This window comes from Vidua chalybeata, chromosome 11 (assembly GCF_026979565.1).
Source record: "Vidua chalybeata isolate OUT-0048 chromosome 11, bVidCha1 merged haplotype, whole genome shotgun sequence".
Classification (NCBI taxonomy): Eukaryota; Metazoa; Chordata; class Aves; order Passeriformes; family Viduidae; genus Vidua; species Vidua chalybeata.
Genome location: NC_071540.1, coordinates 3,116,607 through 3,138,598, shown reverse-complemented (window position 1 = coordinate 3,138,598; position 21,992 = coordinate 3,116,607). Strand labels below are relative to the sequence as shown.

General features: G+C 42.7%; 1 protein-coding gene across 2 annotated transcripts in view; it reads right to left on the bottom strand.

Moving 5' to 3' along the window:
* Positions 1–13,907, bottom strand: part of SLC7A10 (solute carrier family 7 member 10) — a 38,147-nt gene extending 24,240 nt beyond the window's left edge. For both annotated transcript variants that reach the window (XM_053952641.1, XM_053952642.1), the window contains exon 1: positions 13,794–13,907. In XM_053952641.1, the coding sequence (XP_053808616.1) occupies positions 13,794–13,887 (94 nt within the window). In that variant the 5' untranslated portion in view covers positions 13,888–13,907. The remainder of the gene's footprint in view (positions 1–13,793) is intronic.
* Between the last annotated feature and the right edge of the window lie 8,085 nt (positions 13,908–21,992).

The following is a 21,992-nucleotide window of genomic DNA, read 5'->3' as shown; positions in this document are numbered from 1 at the left end:
GTAAAGCTCTGCCCTGCAAGCATGCTGGAGGACATGGGGTCTTCTCTAAGACACTGTCTGACTGATAAATTCTGATTTTAAGGAAAGCAACTGATAGTGGAGATCAGTCCTTCTGTGGTGGCTTAAGGGGCAGATGTCAGCTCATTCAGCTGATTTAATGTTTGTCCCTCAGCTGAGAAATCCCGCAAGTGACAGCTACATCTGTGGGAGCGCTCTGACAGGGCCCTCTACACCTGCAATCATTTTTGGTATTTACCAAGAAGAAAAGCAGTTCCAAAATGCTGCTGTAAAGCTCACCAAGTCAGCTGTAAAAACAGCTAAAGAGTTCAGTTGTGTCAGGGGATGCTGTGTTTCAGACAAGGACAATATGACCGACACAGCTTTTTAGAAGGTTGCTCTTCAGCCCTACTCACGCCAATGGTAAAGACCCTGCACCATCTTTGAAGCATAATTCGTTTTATGGAAAATGCTGGATTTTTTTCCTTTTTTCTCCCCCTAACTCTATTCTTTTTGCTCATTGTGATTGATCATGGTGAACAGATTATTCAGTCTGGAAAATTCAGCAGCAGCTTTCCAGTGGGAAAGCCTCTTGCTGTACATTCCTGAAAGATGTCAGTCCTCATGGATGTGTCATTGCCCAAATCAGAAAGATTAAATAAAACATGAGTATACAATTTGGAGAGTTACACAGCACACAGAAGGACTTTTTGTTAGACAAGTCTAGGCTCTAGAGGCAGAAACCAGCCTGGAAGTTGGCATATCTCTCTGACCCCCATATTGCTCCACACTCCCTGCCCACCTCTGCAGCTTTCTGCTGTGAAAAATGCTCCTCCTTGCAAATGAAAAACTTTGTTTGCATGTATTGGTGTCCTTGGAACCCTCAGCTACGGCTGCCAAAAACCCATGTGTGCTCTGCACCACCAAGGGACAGTGTGGGGATTTATGGGGCAGCATTACAGGAATGAGCAGGTCTGGAGAAAAAAACACAGCTTGAACTTGATTCTCAACTGCAAATAAAGCAAAACCTAATTCCCACTCCCGCCTCTGATTTTCTCTCAGATTACTGGGTTTTATGCCTTCTGCTCTGATCCCACAAAGGTGAGCCCTGCAAAAGTGACCTCAGACTCAGGCTAGTTGGTGGATTTTTGACTGTGCTTACACAGCTTCTGCAAACTTGGGATCCATTAAGAGCATCTCTAAACCAGGCATGATTTCTGAAGGGGTATAATGGGAACTTCAGAATGCTAAACTTTTAAGGTAAAGCTTATTCTTCAATATTACCCTGAATAGTAAAAGGCTAACATGTTCACAGTGCCTTCCTGAATTGAAATTCCAGGCAATAGATATTTAAAACAAATCTATATGAAAATGGCATTAACAAATCATCCAAATACATCAACTGTTGTGTTGTAGCTCATGTTATGTTATTGAGAAGAAAGGCTGATTTAGAACTGCCACTGCCTAGGATCTTACACAACCTTATTTTGGATGCAGATGTAAACAAGACATGAACTTCTGAGCAAAGCTTGGGGTTGTTGCAGATTTCACACCTCCTTAAACAGAAATCATTCAAGCTCTCAAGTTTACATTCTTCTGGCTGTAAGTCTGTGCTAGCATATTCTGTGTACTTAGTTTTACCTCTTAGCATGGTAATCTCAGCATTTACATCTCTAAGTGGCTTTATCTCTGTTCTATCAAGGAATGCAAAGATAGGCTATGGTCAATAATGAACTGAGGTGGAATTTAAAAGCAAAAAAAAAAAAAAAGGTATTTATGCTTCCTGAAGTGTGCACAGCTATTGCACAATGATACCTGACTTAAAGCTTGCACTTAACTCAAAATGCACTTTGGTAAACAGTTCAACCCGAGTTTAAATGAGATTTACAAACATGTATCAGCCCAGGATACACTTTGACAGACACCACTTATGATGCTGTGTTGCTGTCCTCATGTATAGACCCAGTGCTGACTTGTATCTTGACTTTATTTTTAAATATATAATTTATTTTAAAGAACATGTTTAGACAATTTTACAGCAGGGAACTAAAAATTCCTGGATTTCCAAAAGAAATGGCAGCTTTTCTTGCAGTTCTTAAATATTTTTGATCTGGGAATTTAAGGACCTGTTGTAATATGATCAGGAGTTAGCAACATTGCTATATAATATTCTTGTGCATGTATGAATCTTGTATTTGCAAATATCACAACTATCTTTTGAAATGAAGTATCTTCAGAATTATGAGGTTACATGTTGCTCACTGATGTTTTTATGTAACAGGTTTATCTAAGCAGTTGACCACCTGTATAAAAAATTCATCAAAAGAATGCCACTCCTGCCCATTGAACAGAAAAACTTGTTCACTGAATAGTTTGAGTACACAGAAACATAGAATTAAATTAGCTAATGCTGCAAAACAGATGTTAACACAGACTTGAACACCCTTGCCATCCCAGTGTAAGGGACCCAGGTTACAATCCACACCTTCTGTTCTAGTTTGGCAAGACATTGGAGATCTGCCTTGTTTTCTCCTTCCCTAGTTTCCTAAAGTATCAGACTTATGGCTGAAGCATGTTCTTTATAAATGTCACTTCACAGAGGTTTTCTCCTTGGTTTTTGGTTTTTCAGTTCTAGTGCTTCAGAGCAGCTAAATCTCAGCCAAGAGCTCCTCAGACTATTTTGGAAGGCCTCAAAGGGAAACAAAGGGATTTCAGTAGATGCTATATTCACAGACCTCTCTTCAGGGAGGGTCTGTGAGTTGGTGGCTAGAAGTGAATTTGCTCCTTTTGCCCTTTGTGTGCCCCTTTCCCTGTCTGAAATACAGAGGATGATCCCCACCTGCTGTGAAGGGCAGCCAGGATGCTGCTCCTGTCCCCTGGTCAATGACAAGTGTGTTCATTTTTGGATTTGTGGTAAAATGAGTGGATGGGACTGGCCCTGTAAATTCAATTAATGAGAACAGATGACACTTGTTGGCATTGCTTTCTGCTGTGCAAGCTGAACACAGTAAGTTTCATTCTCAACTGACTGCCAACCTCACTCAGGTATGTGGGCAATAAAGGATTAATGTGTTCTGCATCTAGCTGCTTTAATTTAATTTAAAGCCTATGAGGCAATGAAGTCCTCCACTCCTGTTGCCTTCAGTAGGATTTGAGGGACTTGGGAACCAGTTAAGAAAAGGGTCTTTAATTTTCTGTCAGGAGCACAAACATGTGAAGGAGAGCTATTCCTTCTGTATGCACTTGTAATATGTACAGGATTGGGCACCTTTTGTAAAGTCTCCTTAAATCTTGCTGTGTTGCTAGGGAACTGGCCCTGTCCACAACCAAAAAACATGGAGACATTGTGTCCTACTGGTTTCTGGCAGAGTTTACCATAAGAAATGGCTTAATTGCAACAAGATCTACTAGCAGGAGTACAAAAAATGTGATTTGTCAGCTTTTTTGTCAGCTTTTTTTTTTTTAATTACAAATATTTTAATTCTATCACACACATGGAAATCCCTTTCAAGCTGAAGGCTAGGAATGTGAGGACAGCACCAGAATCAAACACTTCTTTCCTTTATTCTTTAAAATACTGATTCAGCTATTTTTAAATTTACTTGAGTCAAAGTACAGTGTTTGCAAGCTTAACAAGCTTGGATACTCTCTGCTCTTTTGTACTAAGGCTATTACTATTTAAAAAACTCTTATAAAAAGACTTGATTATGTATGTTTCCAAAATGTATGGTTTTTCAAGTTTTCAGACTGCATTTAGAAGTATCAGAAAAAAGAAACCTGTATTTATGGAGACCTAGAATGACATTTCTGATACAGTTTCTTATCCCTTTCAGGACATCAGAACTATCTGAGTTGTTTTAAATTAGTGATAAAACAAGGTTTGAAACCCCAGATACCAAAGAATAAGTCTGCTATCAAAACAGGACAAAATCTGGGCAGAGAAAAACATAAGCCATGGGGAAATCTAAATGAAATATAGTCAGAGGTGACCTCCCTTAAAACAAACAAGTAAATCCTGTCCTATTAAACTCTCAGGAGAGCTGCTAAAGAATTTTGAAATAATCCAGACAAGGAACTCAACCCCCCATTTTCATTCTTGTCAATTCTTTTCTTGTAACTCCCTAAGAAAAAATGATCCCCTGTGTGTTTTGTACATCAGGATGAATTTTTATGATATAAAAGCACACACTTGAAAGCTGTAAGTCCTCATTCCTTGGCAGTCATTATCTTCAGGTTTATGGAGAAACACATATTGATCCTTTCCAAGGCATAGGTGGGCAGGGAGGCAAGAAACACTCTTCTAAATTTATCAGCCTTCTACATGGGGCCTACCAGGAGCAATCTCACAGCCCAATACCATTAAAAACCTGTAATATATGGCACCTGTTAATTGCTTTTTCTCCTTCTCTCAGGATAGTTACAAAATTTAACAGCAAAAACAAGGAAGACACTGAGGAACTGGGAGACTAGCCAAGTAAGGATGCTTTTTCTTGTCACACCTGTAGCTTATAATGTCATATATGTGTACACAAGTGCAATGGCCTTTCACAAAACTCCTTGTGTCACAGAGAAGGCGTTTCAATATTCAGACCTCAGCTTTTGTCTTCCACTGTCTGGATGCATCTCTGTAAAAGAGCAACTTTTTATACTGACTGCTCATCCCTGTGTGGTTTTCTAACTCAAAGTTAATGTACAATAATTAATGTGCCAGTGCTACATGTGAATTAGAAATTTTGTGATGGGCAGCCTTGTGGCATTCATTGCCACAGATCACATTAATATTGTGGATTTTAGCTCTCTGACCCAGTGTATTCAACAGAATGAGATTCTTCCTTAACTTGATTTCTCCTGGTATTTGTGGATGTAAATAAGGCCCTTACATTGTTCAAACATAAATTTTTGTGGTATACTATTTTAAGATGTTTGGCCTGATCCAGATTAAGCAGCTTCATATAACTGATGAAAGAGCTATTGTTTTTCACAGCAGAAAAACTGCCACTCATCCAGATCACTGACCAATTTCTTGGAGTTAGAAGTAACCTTTCTAAAGTTTTACTGATTTTAAATTGTATGTTTTACACTATTGATATTTTGATCCCACATCTGAAGTGTGATTATGCCATTATTTAAGGATCAGATAAAAAAGAATTCAACTCGATTTTCAGATGCAAAAAGATTTTAGTTTTCTGTAAGTTTTGGTACTATTCTAAAGAAAGTGTTAAATGAATCAGAGCAATTCAGCTTCAGGGATTATTCCATTACTCAATTATATAGAAATTCCTCAGATTTAAACATCACCAGTATAGCCCTCACCACTTTCCTTGCTCTGAGATCCAGTGGAATTTGCCTCTATTGCCTGCAAGAGATGATGAACCATGTCTAGAAGCAGGAATTTAAACAGCTCACCCTAACACTACACTGGTTTATCCATTACCCTGCAATCAGAAAAACAGCATCTGCAAGTTCCTGAAGATGGGAACAGTTTGTAGACAATCACTCTTCAAATCTTGCTTTTCACTCCTGACTTGCAAAGGCCAGAAGAAAACATTAGGAGAATAAACTAATACTGCATAAAGAGATTTTGTGGAGGCTGATGTGAATAAATGTGAATCCTAGATTTCTTTCCTCTGCAGGACAACAGGGCTTGCATATTCTCTATGCTTTCTCACTATACAGAGAAGGATACAAGCATTTTTAAAGGAATTAGGGTGTTGAGATGCTCAGTCAATGTTGGATTGCTGGCTCCCTGCTCTTTGCCATGGAACATCTGCTAAAGAACTCTTTGGGAGAGTTCTGGGTTTTTAAGGACCAGCAGAATACAACACTGTGAGGATGTTTTATATTTGGGGCGCTTCAGTACTGACAAATGCCTTCTCATTTTATCATGCTGCAATCGAGATGACAAAAAAGTGTGGCAGCTAGTAGAGACTCCCCCCACGGTACAACAAAAAACAGGGTCTCAAAAGGAAAAGTTTGGCACATGAAAAGCTGCAAACAAAAAAAAAGCTAAACCTCCACCAAACCATTTCTACTTGTTGTGAGCCTGCCAAAGCAGAGCAGACTTTCTCAACAGAAAAGGCTACATTATGCTAGAAGGAAATGAGCTGCAAGGCACAGGAAAAGGGAACACGAGTGGAGATTTATGGCACTGCTGAAAGCAGGCACTGTACTGCCAGATCAGGAGTGAGACACTTACCAAAGGATGCTACCTTTGTTATTTCATCTGTCAAGGAAGGAGTTTCTGTTGTAGGGTATCTGAACTTCTGGCACTCACTGCACAGAACTCATTGCTTCAGCCTTGTGATCAGTCACTGTGTCTCAATCAGAATTTTCTACTTTTTTTAGAAGGTAGGAAGGTAAAAACCCCCAAAAATTAGTAAAACTCATCCAAACTAAACCCACTCAAACCAAAACCATCAGTCAGTGAATACTTGATAGCTCATGACTTGGAAACAGAATTGTGTGGCAATTGTTGCAGAAAAGTACAAATTTAGCTTTTTTTTTTTCTCTTCATATTGTACATGTGGAACTTCACATGCTGCAGCAGAAAGGCACATCTGTGGAAAATAAAACCCTTTTCTTTCTCCAGAAATATTCAGTAAAGAAAAATATAAAGTTAAGGCTTTTAGGGCTCTTTTTCCCCCTCCTCCTCTGCCAGGAATTTCTAATTACAGCTCCTTTTTAGACTTCCTCCATTAAGTCAGTTTAGTCTCAGAGGTAAGCTGCTAGCCCAGAGAAGCTGCAGGATCTCTGAATTTTTACCAACCTTAATTTTAACTTTGCCATGATTTTTACTTTCAAGTGAAACTGCAGCTCGTTTTCAGCTCCCTAAACTCAAGTGAAAGGCTATCCCAAACAATTCTGATGGAGAACTGTATGTTGGAACAGTCTTGAAGAACGTGGGAATATGGTATCACCCTTAAAATATCATGCTATAAATGTAACTTGCATTTTGGATGGGCAACTGCTGGGCCAAGGGAAATACAGGTTGGATATTAGGACAAAGTTTTTCACAGAAAAGGTGATAAAGTTCTGGAATGGCCTGCCCAGGGTGGTGGTGGAGTCACCATCCCTGGATGTGTTTAACAAAGACTGGATGTGGCACTGGGTGCCAGGGTTTAGTTGAGGTGTTGGGGTTGGGTTGAACTTGATCTGGAAGGTCTCTTCCAACCTGGTGATTCTGTGAATTCTGTGATCTCCAGCTTTCTTTTTTTCCAAATGCAGGATCGGATCTTTCTCAGTAGTATGAACCGTTTTTTCCTATTGGGTACCATACTAAATTATGGATATTTATCAGCTTAAATGTGCATATGGAACGTGGACATGTAATTTTCAGTAGTTTTGAATCTGAGCCTAAGCCTCTGGGCTACATGGAGAAAACATTCTCGAGTCCCTCAGAAGTGTCTTCGTGGTTTCTCGCTAATAAGCAATATGTGCCATTTATCTCAAAGATCGACTGCTGACTTTACTAAACTATAATTTGTATTTAAGAGAGGACAAGGTACTGAATTACAGTTCTCTACAATCCAGACCTCGATCCTGAACTATTGCCCTAAAAAAAAAAACAGTTGTGCATTTGTAAATACTTGTGTATTACATCAGAACTAAATGCTCAAAATATTAGTTAGCAAGGTGTGCAACAGATATGGAAGGCTGACTCCATTCTAAGGTGTTTAAAAACAATATTTTTTTCGAGAGAGAAGCACTGAAGTGTAATCTGTATTAGTCTCACAAGTCACCAAACAAAAGTGTGTCCTGAAACTTCAGTTAGCTATAAAAGTGAAATGCTCTTGCACGGATTCAGAGAGGGAGAAAATTCTTGCTGCAACAACACTGTTTTCTGTGACTCCAGGCAGGATCACAGAAATCAGGAAAAATCATCCAGTAATGTAGGTGGTGGTTCTCTGCTTTTTTTGCATACATCTTTCTTTCTGCTGCAGTCCTGTAACTTGGGTACTACTCCAGTGAAATCCATTGGGTCTGATTAGTAATGATCTCCTCATGATTTGAAATGTTACTTGATTAACAGATGGATCTGATTCAATGACCAAAACCCAGTCCACTTAAGCAATGGTGGCACATGAAACATGACCAGAGAGGATACAGCGAGCACCGTGTATTAACACCTATCCATTTCCACTTGAAAAAGAGGAATATAAAGGCTATTCCCAGTCCCACATGTTCTCTCTCCCCTGTGTTAAGCTAGCAGCTTGCTGAATCCTAGCTTTCTGCCAACAAAGACTATCTGGGATTTTAAGGAGTGTCAGAATGGCAGGAGGCACAGCAGTGAGGAGACAGCTAATTGACTCACAGGAAAGCTGGCAAATTGTTTTTTGTTACTGACAAGGAGGAAAAATCACATTGGAGTGCTGCACTTGGAAGTGATATTTATGCAAATAAAAGCTTCCATGTACATGCATGTGCAATTATTTGTATGTAAGTATGATGACAGGCAGATATAATGACAACCAAGGCAACTCAGTTGTCCTCTTGATGGATTACCATGGTGTGGGCAGGAAATTACACTCCACACTAGGACAACTCTGACTAAGGAAGCATCTCTGATGGAAGGAGGCTTTTCAGCTTGTAGGCATTCTGCTGAGACCATCCACTGGGTGGCTGACTGACATCAGCTAGGATGGAAGTAAGCTTGTGCTGTTCTCTGGGCACTGTGGACAGATAAATTCCAGAAAGTTACTTCCAGAACCAGCAAAAACTGAACATACTGCTCACTGGTCAGCTGAATGTCGTTTTGTTACTGAATCAGGAACCAGTTTATAAGGGATCTTACATCAAATTTGTGTGTGAGTGGAGTAAGTACCACAAGTATATTTTAAGCAATGCCAAGTCAGCTGATGCAGATAACTTGACTGCCTGTGCTCAGCAAAATAAGGAGATGTATTTAGTTTTAGCTGACATATTTCATTGTGGTTGAATTTGTAAGTCTTCTAGTAGGTCTCATATAACCTGATATTAAATCATTCATGAGTGTACAACAGATTTCATCATAATGCTAGTATGACCCTATGTCTACTTTCATGCAGTTTTACAACCACACAAATAAAGGTTTTAAGAGATGTTTAACTGTTTGTTTTGTAAAATGTTACTTGATCTGTATTAAACAGTCAAACAACCCTTTTAACATGTGTTATATATACAATTTGTGTATATAGTTAAATAAACATTTCTAATGTAAGAATGGTGAATTTTGTTGTTCAGACCCAAGAACCAGACTGGTATAAGACATTCATCAGCCTGCACTTTCTAGTTCTTGTATTTTCTAAAGAACAGTGGAATGTGGTAGAAATGTGTGTACATCAAGTCATGGAACTTGTTACGTAGCTTTTTATCCACACAGGCAAGACTCCAAGGAAGGCACTGTATAGCTAAGAAGCCTGTGCTCTAAGAAAATACAGGGAGGGGTTCCTGCTCTTCCTTGGGAAGCAGCAACAGTCTAGAAAAGGTTGCCAATCAACTGCTGCCCTCTGCCCCAGAAGAGCTGTCCATCAATGCTTGGTACTCTCCCCAGTTCCAGAAAGTTCAGTTATTCTGTTACCCCCATTGGCTCCTGTTAGAATACCACTCCTCCTCTGTACCCCGATTGGTTCTCTGTATGTCACCCCACTCTGTCTCCCCCCTTTACCCGTTGCCCGTTGGTTGTTCTGTACCCTAACCACTCCCACTCCCTTGCCCTTAATACCAGCCCCGCCTGCCCTCGGGGCTCTCGGAGTTCGCTCCCTTCTGGAGAGTTCGTGCCCCCCGTTTTTCCCTCCTGTTCCTGCGACGCTCCTGAAATAAAGCCTCTAGGAATACAGCAGCTCCGGAGCCCTCTCGTCCTTACGGTGGAGCTATCCGGGTCCCACCACCTCCTCCCCGCGGACCGGCCGCCCGAGGGTTTTCCCCTGGACCAGCTGGGCACCAGAGGACTTGTAATTTAATACAAATACACGTGCAATAATCTTAATTACATACACAGTTCTACAAATGTAAAGCCAGCTATGTGCATGTGCATGAAATAACTGTTCAATTAAATACAGCATTGATTTCTGTGTCTGCTAAATAAAATCTAGTGTGGATTTCAAACAATGATATACTATCTTTAAGTCATTACCTAGGAGATAGTAACACATGTATGTCACTACTTTTTAAGCTGTATCACTTCATCTAAGTATTGGCAAGCTTGATTTGCAGTGCATGTGAGTGCATTAGATTATTAATGTCTGGAGCCCATGAGAGATTTGTTTTCACTGTACGTAACCACGTCTGAGACAGAGCAGTTTGGGTGCTTCTACAGCATTCTCAGGCACTTTCCAAAAGTGCTCTTTCTGTGACAGAGATGAATTGCTAGAAAGATTTGCTACTACTACTAAACACTCTTCAGTTTTACAGTCATTAGCTACCAGTCTCTATTTAAAGGGTTTTGTATTTAGTACCTGTATTCACATCAGGATACTCAGAAGAGCTGTCTTCTGCCTCAGTGTGAAATAAACTTTGGAAACAGCCTTCTTTTCTAGTCAGGCTTGTTTGTAAACAAGTTAAAAATATAAATGAAGTAGTGAAAGATAGACTTCTGTTGTACAAAAGCTAGGCTGCTGGAAGAAATCGGGAGACTGTTCTGTGGGGTGGATATAGGAAAGACATATTCCTAATTTGTTGTCGTTTGTTATGGGTTTTTTTCTGCATAGTTTTTTGTTAGATGAATGGTATTTCTTATGGCAAAACCTTTCAAACCTCTATAAGAGGAGGATAAAAATTTGAAAGGATGAGTTTTGTGAGTGTATTAAGACAGCATAGCAATTTATTGTTTTGATGAATACCTCTGTTGCAAAAGTAGTAAGAAAATGGCCCTACAATTCAAAATACATCAAGAAGATTGAAAAGGAAGACCTGTTTTCCAGGGAATTAGCACAGGGTATGGGAGGTTCAGGACAACTGGCAGGATACAGGCTGTCTGTGCCCTCCCTGCTCCCTGAACCAGGATGTGCGCCATATCCACAGGGCAGGCTGAGCCCCTCCTTAGCTCTGACATGGCACGTTTAGCCTGGATGATGTGATGTACCCAGAGAGGTTGTTTTTATTCTCTTGGTTGCAACTCTGATGGAGTACTAAGAGACTGCAAATTCTACAGACTACATCCTGCCATCAGTGGAACACTCTCAAATACAGTGCAAGGGTGACAAAGGTGCTCCCAGCCCCAAGCCTTCTCTTTCACTCCTTGTCGTTGCTTTCTGAGTGCTCCCCAGCACAATCTGACTCCCCAGCTCTGCAATTCATATAATACCTTAATTTAAAGAAGCAGAGTTAGTGTATAGAAGGCAACCACAAACTTATTAATCACGCATTTATAAACTCATATTTTACAGTATTTTTCAAATACTGCCTCATGTTTCCTCTTCTTAATTACTATAAGATTATAATTCTCTATATCCATCCTGCAGCTGATTAGAATTGTAGAACAGTCAGCTAAACCAGAACACTTTGTGTAATGCTGGCAGATCACAGCATCAAATATGCTCATACATTTTCTGTACCTGCAAGAACATTTAAAGAAAAATAATAAAGAGTAATCCTTATGTCCACACAGAGCAAGAAGAGGTTTTTTCAAACGTGATTTCTGGTTTTCCTGGTGTTCTCAAGTATGTTCTCAGTATGACTGCGCCGTGGGATGCATCAGAACTGATGTCTAAACCCTTGAAATGGGTTTCCCTCCTCCACTCAAAACCAGGAAATCCAATATAATGGCTGACATAAAAGTCCTGGTCTGTCCTTTGGTCTGTTCCACAGGCTCTGACACACTGACTGCATCTACTTTTTCCATGCTACTGAATCACTTGGAAATAAATTTTTCGCCTATGTTAAAATCTATCAAACAGAAAATTTGTGAGTTAACTGGTTGCCTAATATCAACTTGGATCAACTACTTTATTTTTTTTTATAAAGGAATCTTAAATAAGATTTCATTTAGTTAACTCCAGCAATGGCTTGCAAGCCAGTCTGATGTAATTTCTGGTGTCCTCTGATTTGAGGCTGTCGTGTTTTATGCAGTGACACCTACAAAGCTAGACTATATTCCTACTTTTTCCTATTTTTCCTATTTTCCTACCACTTTGTTACAGAAGACTTTGATATGTGACATAATTTCATGCATCTGCACACAAACGAATCAAACTAAAAATAGGATCCTATGGTTGTGTTTCAAATGTCTTCTATGAAAATATGGGGAAATTTGCAGAAGAAATTGTAGGCTTTATGTGGCAAAGCAGATAACCTTCTCTAACACTTAGACCACTTGAGAGTACTACACTTTATCATAAATGTCAGTGCTTTTCCCTGCTCAAATGTCCCTGATTAGATGAGAGGCTATTTCACAAGATTTATTTTGGACAGGCATGACATATATGAATTCTGCTTGCAGGATATTGCAAATAAGGTTGATGAAAGGTTGACTGGGAGAGAAAGGTATCAGTCTCAAGGTACCATTCTGTAATACCTAACAAATGATAGAGATGCCATAAATCTTCCCTATGGCCAACAGCAACTCAGGGAATACCTAACCCTGGAAGTGCCTTTCCCACAGCAATGTGCAGCACTCAATTCTTCACTCTAACACGAGGTCATCTGTGCTCCACTGAGATCCAGAACCGAGATTTTCCCCTTAAATATGCTGAGGGATTCAAAATAAAGGTACCTTTGGATATGAAGAACACATCTCCCCAAAAACTGCAGGTACAGGTTTTAGTGTTTCACTATGGGAACAGACTGAAATGTTTTCCTTTCATCTAACAGCCTTGCTCACAATGATCCTGTCCAATGGCATTGAATTCTTTAATTTTTTTTGCAAGACCACACTGGACATAAAGGCATACATAACGAAGAGCATAAAATTGCAGTAGGGCATTATGATCACCTATAGGAAGCACGCAGTTTACTCCTCTTCCTCAAGCTTGGTGACATCAATCACAGAGACACATCGGGGTGTCCCAGCCAATTCTGCTACTGAACAGTGTATTCCCATGGATGTGGCAGATCCTGCTGTGCTGCCACGGACCTTGACACTACTGTCACTTCGAGTCTTGTCCCCAGGTCTTGGTGACAGGAACGGCTGGGTCTTCCTACGGGGTTTTGAGGCTGACTGGGTTAGTACAGGCTGCTCTTATTCACCGGGGCAAATCTCCCTTCCCCACGCTTGCCCCCACATCTCCAGCGCCAAGGCCGCCGTGACGGAGCACACCGAGGGACAGTGCTGAGCACACCGTGCCCCAGTTTCCCAGTTTGACTCTGAGGGGAGCAGCAGGCTCGGCCCCGCTGGTGACCGCTGTGCCAGCCATGGCTGCTGCGGGACAGCACCGCTGCCAGCTGGCGCTGCAGCCACTGCGGCCCCCGGGACACCCCGCGAGTGCACTCCGAAAGCCACGCTGCCACCCGCACTCCGGAGAGCCCCGATCCCAGACAAACGAATCAATCTGCTCTAGCCTGATAAGTGAGCGCCGCAGGAGCCTCAGCACCTCACCGGGCATCGGGAAAAGACTTTAGGAAACCTCACGATCTGGCGTTCAGCTGAACGACTGGGCAGAGGGGGCTTACTCCAACTGGCACCTCAGCACAGACCGCGTGTCACAGCCCCTCGCCGCCCAGCTCGCCGCGGGCCGAGCCGCACCGCGCAGCAGCGCGCTGTCCTCGCGCCGGTGCCGCACACCTGCCCGCGGAGCCGCGCATCGCCAGACCGCCGCCTGTCCCCTCGCCGGCCGGTCCCGAGCCCCCGCCCCGAGCGTCAGGGCTGCCAGCGGCGCGCTTACCGATGATGATGGCACAGGCGCTCACCAGCCCGATCTCCTTCTTCAGCGCCACCCGCTCGGGGCCGCCGGGTGCGCGCTGCTCCCGGCCGGCCATCGCTGCCCGCGCGCTGCTCTGCCCCGCGCGCATGCGCCGCCCCGCGGGACCCCTGAGGGGCGGCGGTGCTCAAGGGCCGCGCGTCACGCGGGGCGCGGCCGCGCTCGGCACCTGCGGGCGGGTCCCCAGGGAGCCGCGGGGACGGCCGAGCCCAGCGCCGTGCTCTGGCTCCGCGTGGGCTCAGCGCCGGGCGCTGCGCTCGGACATGCGGCGTGTCGGGCACCGGGACCTGCCCGGCGCCACGAGCCAGCCTGGCGCCGTGCCCGGGCCCCCTGACAGAGCCGGCCCCGCGCGGGCTCCGAGGCGACCGCCTCCCCTTGGGCTCTGTTAGCTGAGGTGGTGCGATAACGTAAAGAACAAGCATTTTATTGCTTGTCATCCGTAGTGCCAGAGTTAAAACCAAGATGCCCAAGATTGGCTGTTTTTCCGTACTTTTCACGTTAGTTTCTCCGCTCTCTCTTCCCACGTTGTTTGACACTTGTGAAAAGATCCTGCACCGGCTCCTTTGCACCCGCGGGGCTGAGGGGCTGTGTGCCCCACCGCCCGCGGGGCTGAGGGCTGAGGGGCTGTGTGCCCCACCGCCCGCGGGGCTGAGGGGCTGTGTGCCCCACCGCCCGCGGGGCTGGGGGCTGAGGGGCTCTGTGCCCCACCGCCCGCGGGGCTGAGGGCTGAGGGACTGTGTGCCCCACCGCCCGCGGGGCTGAGGGGCTCTGTGCCCCACCGCCCGCGGGGCTGAGGGCTGGGGGGCTCTGTGCCCCACCGCCCGCGGGGCTGAGGGGCTGTGTGCCCCACCGCCCGCGGGGCTGGGGGCTGAGGGCTGGGGGGCTGTGTGCCCCACCGCCCGCGGGGCTGAGGGCTGAGGGCTGAGGGGCTGTGTGCCCCACCGCCCGCGGGGCTGAGGGCTGAGGGGCTGTGTGCCCCACCGCCCGCGGGGCTGAGGGACTGTGTGCCCCACCGCCCGCGGGGCTCGCCCGGCCGGCAGCGGCTGCTGACGAGCTACAGCTGGGGGTATCTGCCGGGGAGCTCAAGGAAATAAATGTTTTCTTTCCTCACACGGGGGATGGAGCTTAAACGTTGGGATGTGCGTTCGGCAAATCTTTTGCTCTGTGAACAAACAAACTGCCATCACAAGAATGTCAATGAATGAAGTCTGCTCTCATATGATATCAAAAAGCTAAATCAGAGCTTGGGATCCGGGGCTCCTCTCTCAAGTTGTTACAGCCAAGGGTTTATTGATGGAAATGCCTAGTTCGTCACTTGTTTGTAAGATGAACACCTTCCTGAGACCATTTCTATGTTCAGAGAAGACCCCCGTGCAGGTGACCTATTCTGAAAGTGCACAGGTTAGAAAAAGTTCCTAAGAAGATGATGTGGTAACTGACAACGTAGATCAGTGGTGCAGACAGCGAGGCAGTGGAAATTGGTTGTGGCGGGGTGGAACAGGGAATGTCTGGTTTTTCACCTCAGCGAAGGAAGTTGGGAGGTTTCTGTGGTGACATCAATCTGATTTTCTTTGTCTTTACAATGAAAAGTATGACCTGACAACTGGTAAGCCTTTTGAGAAAATCCGTGGATTATTCAGAGAAAGCTGATAATTGTAAGTGATTTTACTTTATACTGCTGCTTTATTATGCTGCTTTTATAGAAAGGCTTACTGATTTTCAGAGGCTGAGCCTTCTTTCCTAAGTTGATCTACTGCTCTGTTTCTGAACTAACTGCCTCACTAACCACTTCTAAGTTGTCCTTTTGTTGAATGACTGTGATTTTTATAAGAAAGTTTACAAGAAGAGCTAGTTTTTGGACTATCTAAACAGTACTACTGTTCTCCTTTTAAAGACTACGAAATATATGCAAAGACAGGAAACAAAGTTTCAGGTATTCAAAAGTAACCTGATGTATTAGGTGTTTCTTCTAGGTGCCCTAATTGATTGCCTCAGAGCTTTGTTTCTTAGCAATTCATGTATATTCTACTAGGTACCTCTGAAACTCTCTACATGTTAGCCTTATACAGACATTAGAATATATTTTGGGAAAGTTTTCGATGATAGTCTATTTCTTTTGTAAAAGCTAAGAAAATTAATTTGAACGTCATTAAAAAAGTACAAAAGTCAAGAAATATGTGAATGAATGGTGTTTCTAACTCTACTGAGTTTCAAGAACCTAATGAAATTTAGGCTTAATTAACCTTTACAGAAAAACCACACAATCTGTTAAATGAATGACACTTAGAAGGATAACACTATGCTTGTTTTCTTTGGCTGTGGTAAAAATGTTGGTTTGCTCTGAAATATGTGTATTATCGTTGTGGTATTGTAAGGAAGATAGAAATCCCAGTCAGCCCTCTTCTACTGATGAGTGAGCAACAGAGCATGCTGGCCATGGATGATGAAAATAAATGCTAGAATTCCATTAACTCCAATAATCTTCAAATCAACTGATCAGTAGCTGCAAGATTTATTAAAAAAAAATATTCTGGCCAGTTTAGAGGGCTTTGCCAGGGAAAGTGCTGGATATTTGTACCTGTGTGTACTCTGCCTGCTGATAGGAATATTTTGTTCTTCCTTACTGAAAGCCAAGAGGAAAAACTAAGTGACTATATAGATTTAACAGGTAATAAGAAGGAAAAACCTAACAGAAAGGCACCAGACATCTCTCCTTAGGAGAGGTAGTCAAGAAACAATTAAAGTTGTGAAAAGCAGAGGAACCTTAAAGCATTTTGTCTTGCTATCCAGTTTCACCTTGTGTGCATTTTGAACAAGACTAAAAGAGCTGGCACTGGAGAACCATGGGGTGAAATCTCAGCTTCATCCCAGTGAAACCTTTTGCAGCAAAAACTTTAATGAACTGCCACATCTCACTGTGGCTTAGAATGGCAGGATATTGTCTATTACACCTTCCAGTTTCAGCACCAGCTCCTGGTTTGTGAGTTTGATCCTTGAGGGCAGCATTGTGCCCTTGCCTTTGTGTGGGGCTGCTCCCAGGAGGAATAGGCAGCCTTTGTGGCTGGGCAGGGTGTGCTGCCTGGGCAGCTGTGCTTCCAGGGGCTTCTGACACAGCAGACCCCAACGCTCAGCTGCCTGCCCAAGCAGGGACCTTAAAAATGTCCATTGGATGGGACCTTGCCCTGAGAGCTGAAATTAAAGCTATACACTTGCCTTTTTCTCAAGATGCTTAGCATTAATTTCATAGGTGCTTCTTTGTGGCATCTCTGCCAGAATGTACTTCCTAATGCAGGTCAGAGCCCTGTGGGCAGTTTAGCCTGGTTACTTGGTGGGCACGTGGGGTTTTGGGTAGCTGTGTTGGTGAGGAAGGAGGATGGTGGCTGTGCAGCAGCAGCACAGTCCCTTCCTGCCACACGAGACTGACTTCATGCCCTATGGATTAAAGGTTTAGGGCAAGGGGGTGAAGCCAAGAAATCTGTGCTAGTATCTTAATTTAGAATTGTAGTCCTGGACCACTGTACAGAACTTAATTTTCCTCACTTGTCCCAGGACAAATTCTTTCCCTAAATCCATATGAAGAACACTGATTTACCGATTCTTTTCCCAGGGTGTGCATAATAATTTACTTTCCTTTTCAAAGTTTTAAGTGTTTTACTACTGGTGAAGGATTAAGCAGGTGTCTGTTTACAACACAAGTTTTCAATATGCCCACATCCATAGCAGAACACTGGAGTGTAAAGCAGCAGTGAGCCAGAAACCTGTTGGAAAAGACAGCAGTGACAAAGGTTGCCCACATTAAGTGCCAAAAAACGCTCTTTTCTTATTTTCTTCCTATTTTTTTTCAGGCTGAGTGCCTGCCTGCTACACTGGTTTTTTTTTTTTTTTTTGCATGACGGTGAAGAGAGGACTTTTCTCTATTTGTGGTAGTGTTGGCTTATTTAGGTTGTGTATTTTGTCCTATTGTTAATATAGTTTCAAAATGAGCAAGTCAGAGGCCATGTAGGTTCTAATTAGTAGTTATCTGAGGCAACTCTTGGAGCAGAAAACTCATTTAAATTGTTTTGGATTTGAACATACTGTATCTACTTGAGTGACAAAACATTAGAAAGCAAAAAAGCCAAAGTTCTTTGTCGGAAGGCAATTGCTGCATAGCAACTGCATAGAGAGGATGCAGTGAAGCCTGCATGTATTCTCTTTTGTTTCTATTTTTGTCCTTATTTTCTTCATGTTCTGAAATATACAGAAATTCTTGAAGTTGTTGGAATGAGTTACTTCATTCATTGCTACGTATGCTCTAAAAAAAAAAAAAGAAGAAGCAAATAATGGCAATTTGAGTTTTGTGTTTTGGGAAGAAAAAATGAAATTTAATATGCTATTTGTGAAGGGATGCTGTGACTGAATTTTCAAATGAATGTGATCTTTGATATATGGAAAGGAAGCAAGGTTAAAGAAATATAAAGATTCTCCTTCATAGCAGATATTTTTCCCAGTCTCCCTCCATTTTTGTATCCATCTACACAAATTTCTGTTTTCCTAAAATATAACCAACCTTACAAAACCAAAACTTACAATAGTTCTTAAAACATAATTCAACTTTGAACTTAATGGGGTCCATGAACAGCAGCTGGGAAATAGTTACTTGGCAGAATAACCTGTTTGTTGTATATTGTTAAATAAACAGTGGGCTGGCTGGTTTAGCAAAAGGAAATTTGGAGAGTAATGGGATTGTAAAGCATTTCTTAATTGCTGATAAACTTGTGAATAAGGTTTTCCATGTTGTGTCTGTGGAAAGCTCATACAAAATGTAGGAGACTGATCGTAACTGTCCTTTGGGTGTGCCCTGCGCAAGTGCACCTTAGAGGGGTTTGGCCACCCCTGCAGCTGACGGCTGATTCGGGCCGTCGGGGTCCCACTGCAGTGGGATCGCTGCTACTCTGTGTTTCATCACACTTCTGTAGCAGCTCAGAAATTTGTAGAGAATTAAGATTAAGCAAGAACACAAACAGGAGAAGGCCATCCATTAGTGGGAAGTGACATCCATGTGGGGGACTCATAGGAAGCCTTTCCACTTTAATGTGGATGAGTCCCAATGGGTAACTCTAAATCAAGCCCAGATGCAGGTGGATGAGTTACTTGTTGAAAGCATCCTACTCTCCATCGCCTTTCTCTATTGTGTTCAGTCTCTAAGACAAAGGTGGGAAACGATGTCCTTTGTATTTCTAATGCTATTTTCTATTGTACATCTGTTTTCAGGAAGCTGTAGTAGAAGAAGACGCATGAGTATGTGACTCCTGAGTGACTCCCCAGTACCTACACAAGAAAATGGGGGACGTACGTTTGAAAAGGAAAGGCAGAATCTTTTTCTCTAATTCAGTCAAGAAGGAAAATTTTATTGTTGGTAGTTACTCTTCTCTGTAATAAGGGCAACAGAAGAGAGGTTCCCTCAACTGTGGAACTGTTCTGGCATTAAGTTAAAGAGGCTCATGGAATCATAGACTGTGCTGAGTTGGAGGGGACTCCAAAGGATCATTGAAACCCAACTCCTGGCCTTGCACAGAACACCTCCAAGAATCACACCATGTGCCTGAGAGCATTGTCCAAATGCTTGGACGCTGGCAGGGAATGGTGTATACCTTCTGAATTCTATGTACTGCATTTGGGAATTGGGAAGGGGCACAGGTAATGTTGACTGTGCTGACTGGTGCAGTGGTTCCATGACTCTCTGCAGGGTCTGGGAACATGAATTCTGTAATTTAGGCATCTCAGGAGATTCTATAGGCAGTGTCACTGTGCTTTGTGCTCCTCTAGAAGGAGTGTTGGTCTTATACACAGCAGGGCCTTGCCTAGTGTTGATAACTCCGTAGCTTCTATAAAGGACAGTATTTTGACAATGTACAGAAAATTCAGGGCCAGCTGCTTCACATCCTTTGAACAGCACACTCTTATCTTTAGATTCTGGTGACTGGAGTGTTTGCTGTCTTTTAAGTAGATAATTCATCAGGTATGAACTGCTGGATACTTAGATACCATTAGACACATAGATATCTGTGCGAAAGCTCTATTTCTAAATTTCCATCTACACGAAATGGATCATTTAGTGTTCAAATTCTATCCTCCCTTCAAAGACATTTTATGCAAACTCATAAGTAGATGAGTGTAAGTAAATTATGTGTAGAGTTATTTGTGGGTTGTTGATGAATGAGGTTTCTGGAGGCAGAGGTATTGAAAGAACTTAGTTTGAATTAAGCATTGGTTCATTTGGTGTGTTAGGAGAGTACCTTGAAATGCAGGGTGAAAGGGAATGAAAGGATGATCAATTTCAAAATAAGCACTTATTTTATGCATATTTTTAAAGCTCTCTGACAACACTGTAGTATTTCAACATTTCACCACTATAAAAAGGAAAAAGATTGTCTTAAATCACCAATCTAAATCGTGCCTATTGACTCAGGCATTTACCTTGAGGTTCACTGGAACTTTTCATATCTTTTACAGAAGGAAGAGAACCACCAGGTCCTTTTCCTCTTCATTACTACCTACCCTGTCCTTCCCTGTTCTGCATATGTATGCTAGATCCTTTCTTTCTTCTTGCACCCCTTTTTCAGCTAAACATCAGCATCCTAACTTTAGACCATTTCACCACTTAGCTGAGATTGTCCTGAATTTTATCCCTCACTTCTGCATTTGGTGAACCCATGAATTTTTAGTCTCTGTTTTGTCACTCAAAGTGAATTATATTGGTCCCTGGATAGATTCCAGGTGAATCCCTCAGAAATTTCTTTCTGGCTTGCCAGTGCATTTTGAATAATTAAATCAAAAGGGGAAGGGGTTTTTATTATTACTTTTTAAAAAGTAATTACACAAGTAACATAACAATTAAAACTTGGCTATTAGTTTGTATCTTCTTGCTTATGAACATAACACATTTGGCAGAGTTAAAAGCTCTAGTTTAAAGGAAGCTAGTTAATCTCTACCACTTCCTGTATATCTGCTGAAAGAAGTTCCCTATCAGACATGAAAACCACGACTCACATAATGCCCTCTCTGCGAACTCTTGTCACAGAAGCGCACTAGATGGCACTCTGGATCTGTATTTTACACTAAATGTGATCTCAACTGCCTCCTCTGATAATTATTGTAAGTACTTACTTTTTGAAGTTTGGCATCTAAGTTTAAGATTAGAATTACTGTAGCAGGAAAAGTCTTGTGCAAGTGGGTTTGGGTTCATGTTGTCATTAACTTCTCCCCCCAAGTAATCCTTCAGCATATATTCCTAAAGCATAATTTTATGTATGCCACTGAGGGAGTAATCCAGCTCTGTGAGGGCAGCTGGGACATGTTCCAGTGTTGGCTATGCACTTGTGTATCCATGTTTGATGCATGAAGAAGCAAAATAGGAGGAGCAGAGGATGGGGATCATTCTGCCATGTGTTCTCCCAGTCTGAGTATGGCTCAAATATAATTTGAATGAAGGCATGATGAGACCAGCCATTATTACCATGATCCATAGGTCTATAGAAAAGGTAGAGTCTGTATTAAAGACTTTAAGTAGCACTAGTTTTGCTAATGGCATTAGCTCTGGAATTGTGTTTCTGATTGTATTTAAGTTGCCTGAAACCATACCTACTGCTTCATTTTGATAGCACCACGTGACCACAGCTTGGATCTATTGACTCTGCTCATGCTGGGTGCTCTGTAGGCTCCTGCAATGGTTTGGGAAGTGGAGTCTGGACCCTGCTTTCTCTGGGGCCCAAAGCACGGCTCTGCTGTGGGCCTGTAATCAAGATGCTGGGCCAGGGCAGCTTTCTGCATGTAGGGGGCAACTCAGCTGCCAGAGGAAATCTCCAGACTGCTGCTTCAATGATTTACCACTGAGACATGATGGGGTACACTGCTGTCTCCTGCCTTTTTGAATACTGTCTCCTGATAGTTGATTTTGTTAAGGCAAAGTCAGTGGTGCTTAACTTACCCTGTCTTGGCTTTGCGTTCAAAGGGCAATGCTTAGGATGCCAAGTTAACTTCATTCATCTAGGATTTTAGATGAACTCTTCCTGACCTGTGAACACTCCTGAGTCTTCCAGGACAAAATAAAACAAGTTAGCTGAGCCACCTGACAGTGGTTTGAATGAACTTGTTTAATTTTGCCCTAGAACTGACTAGAAG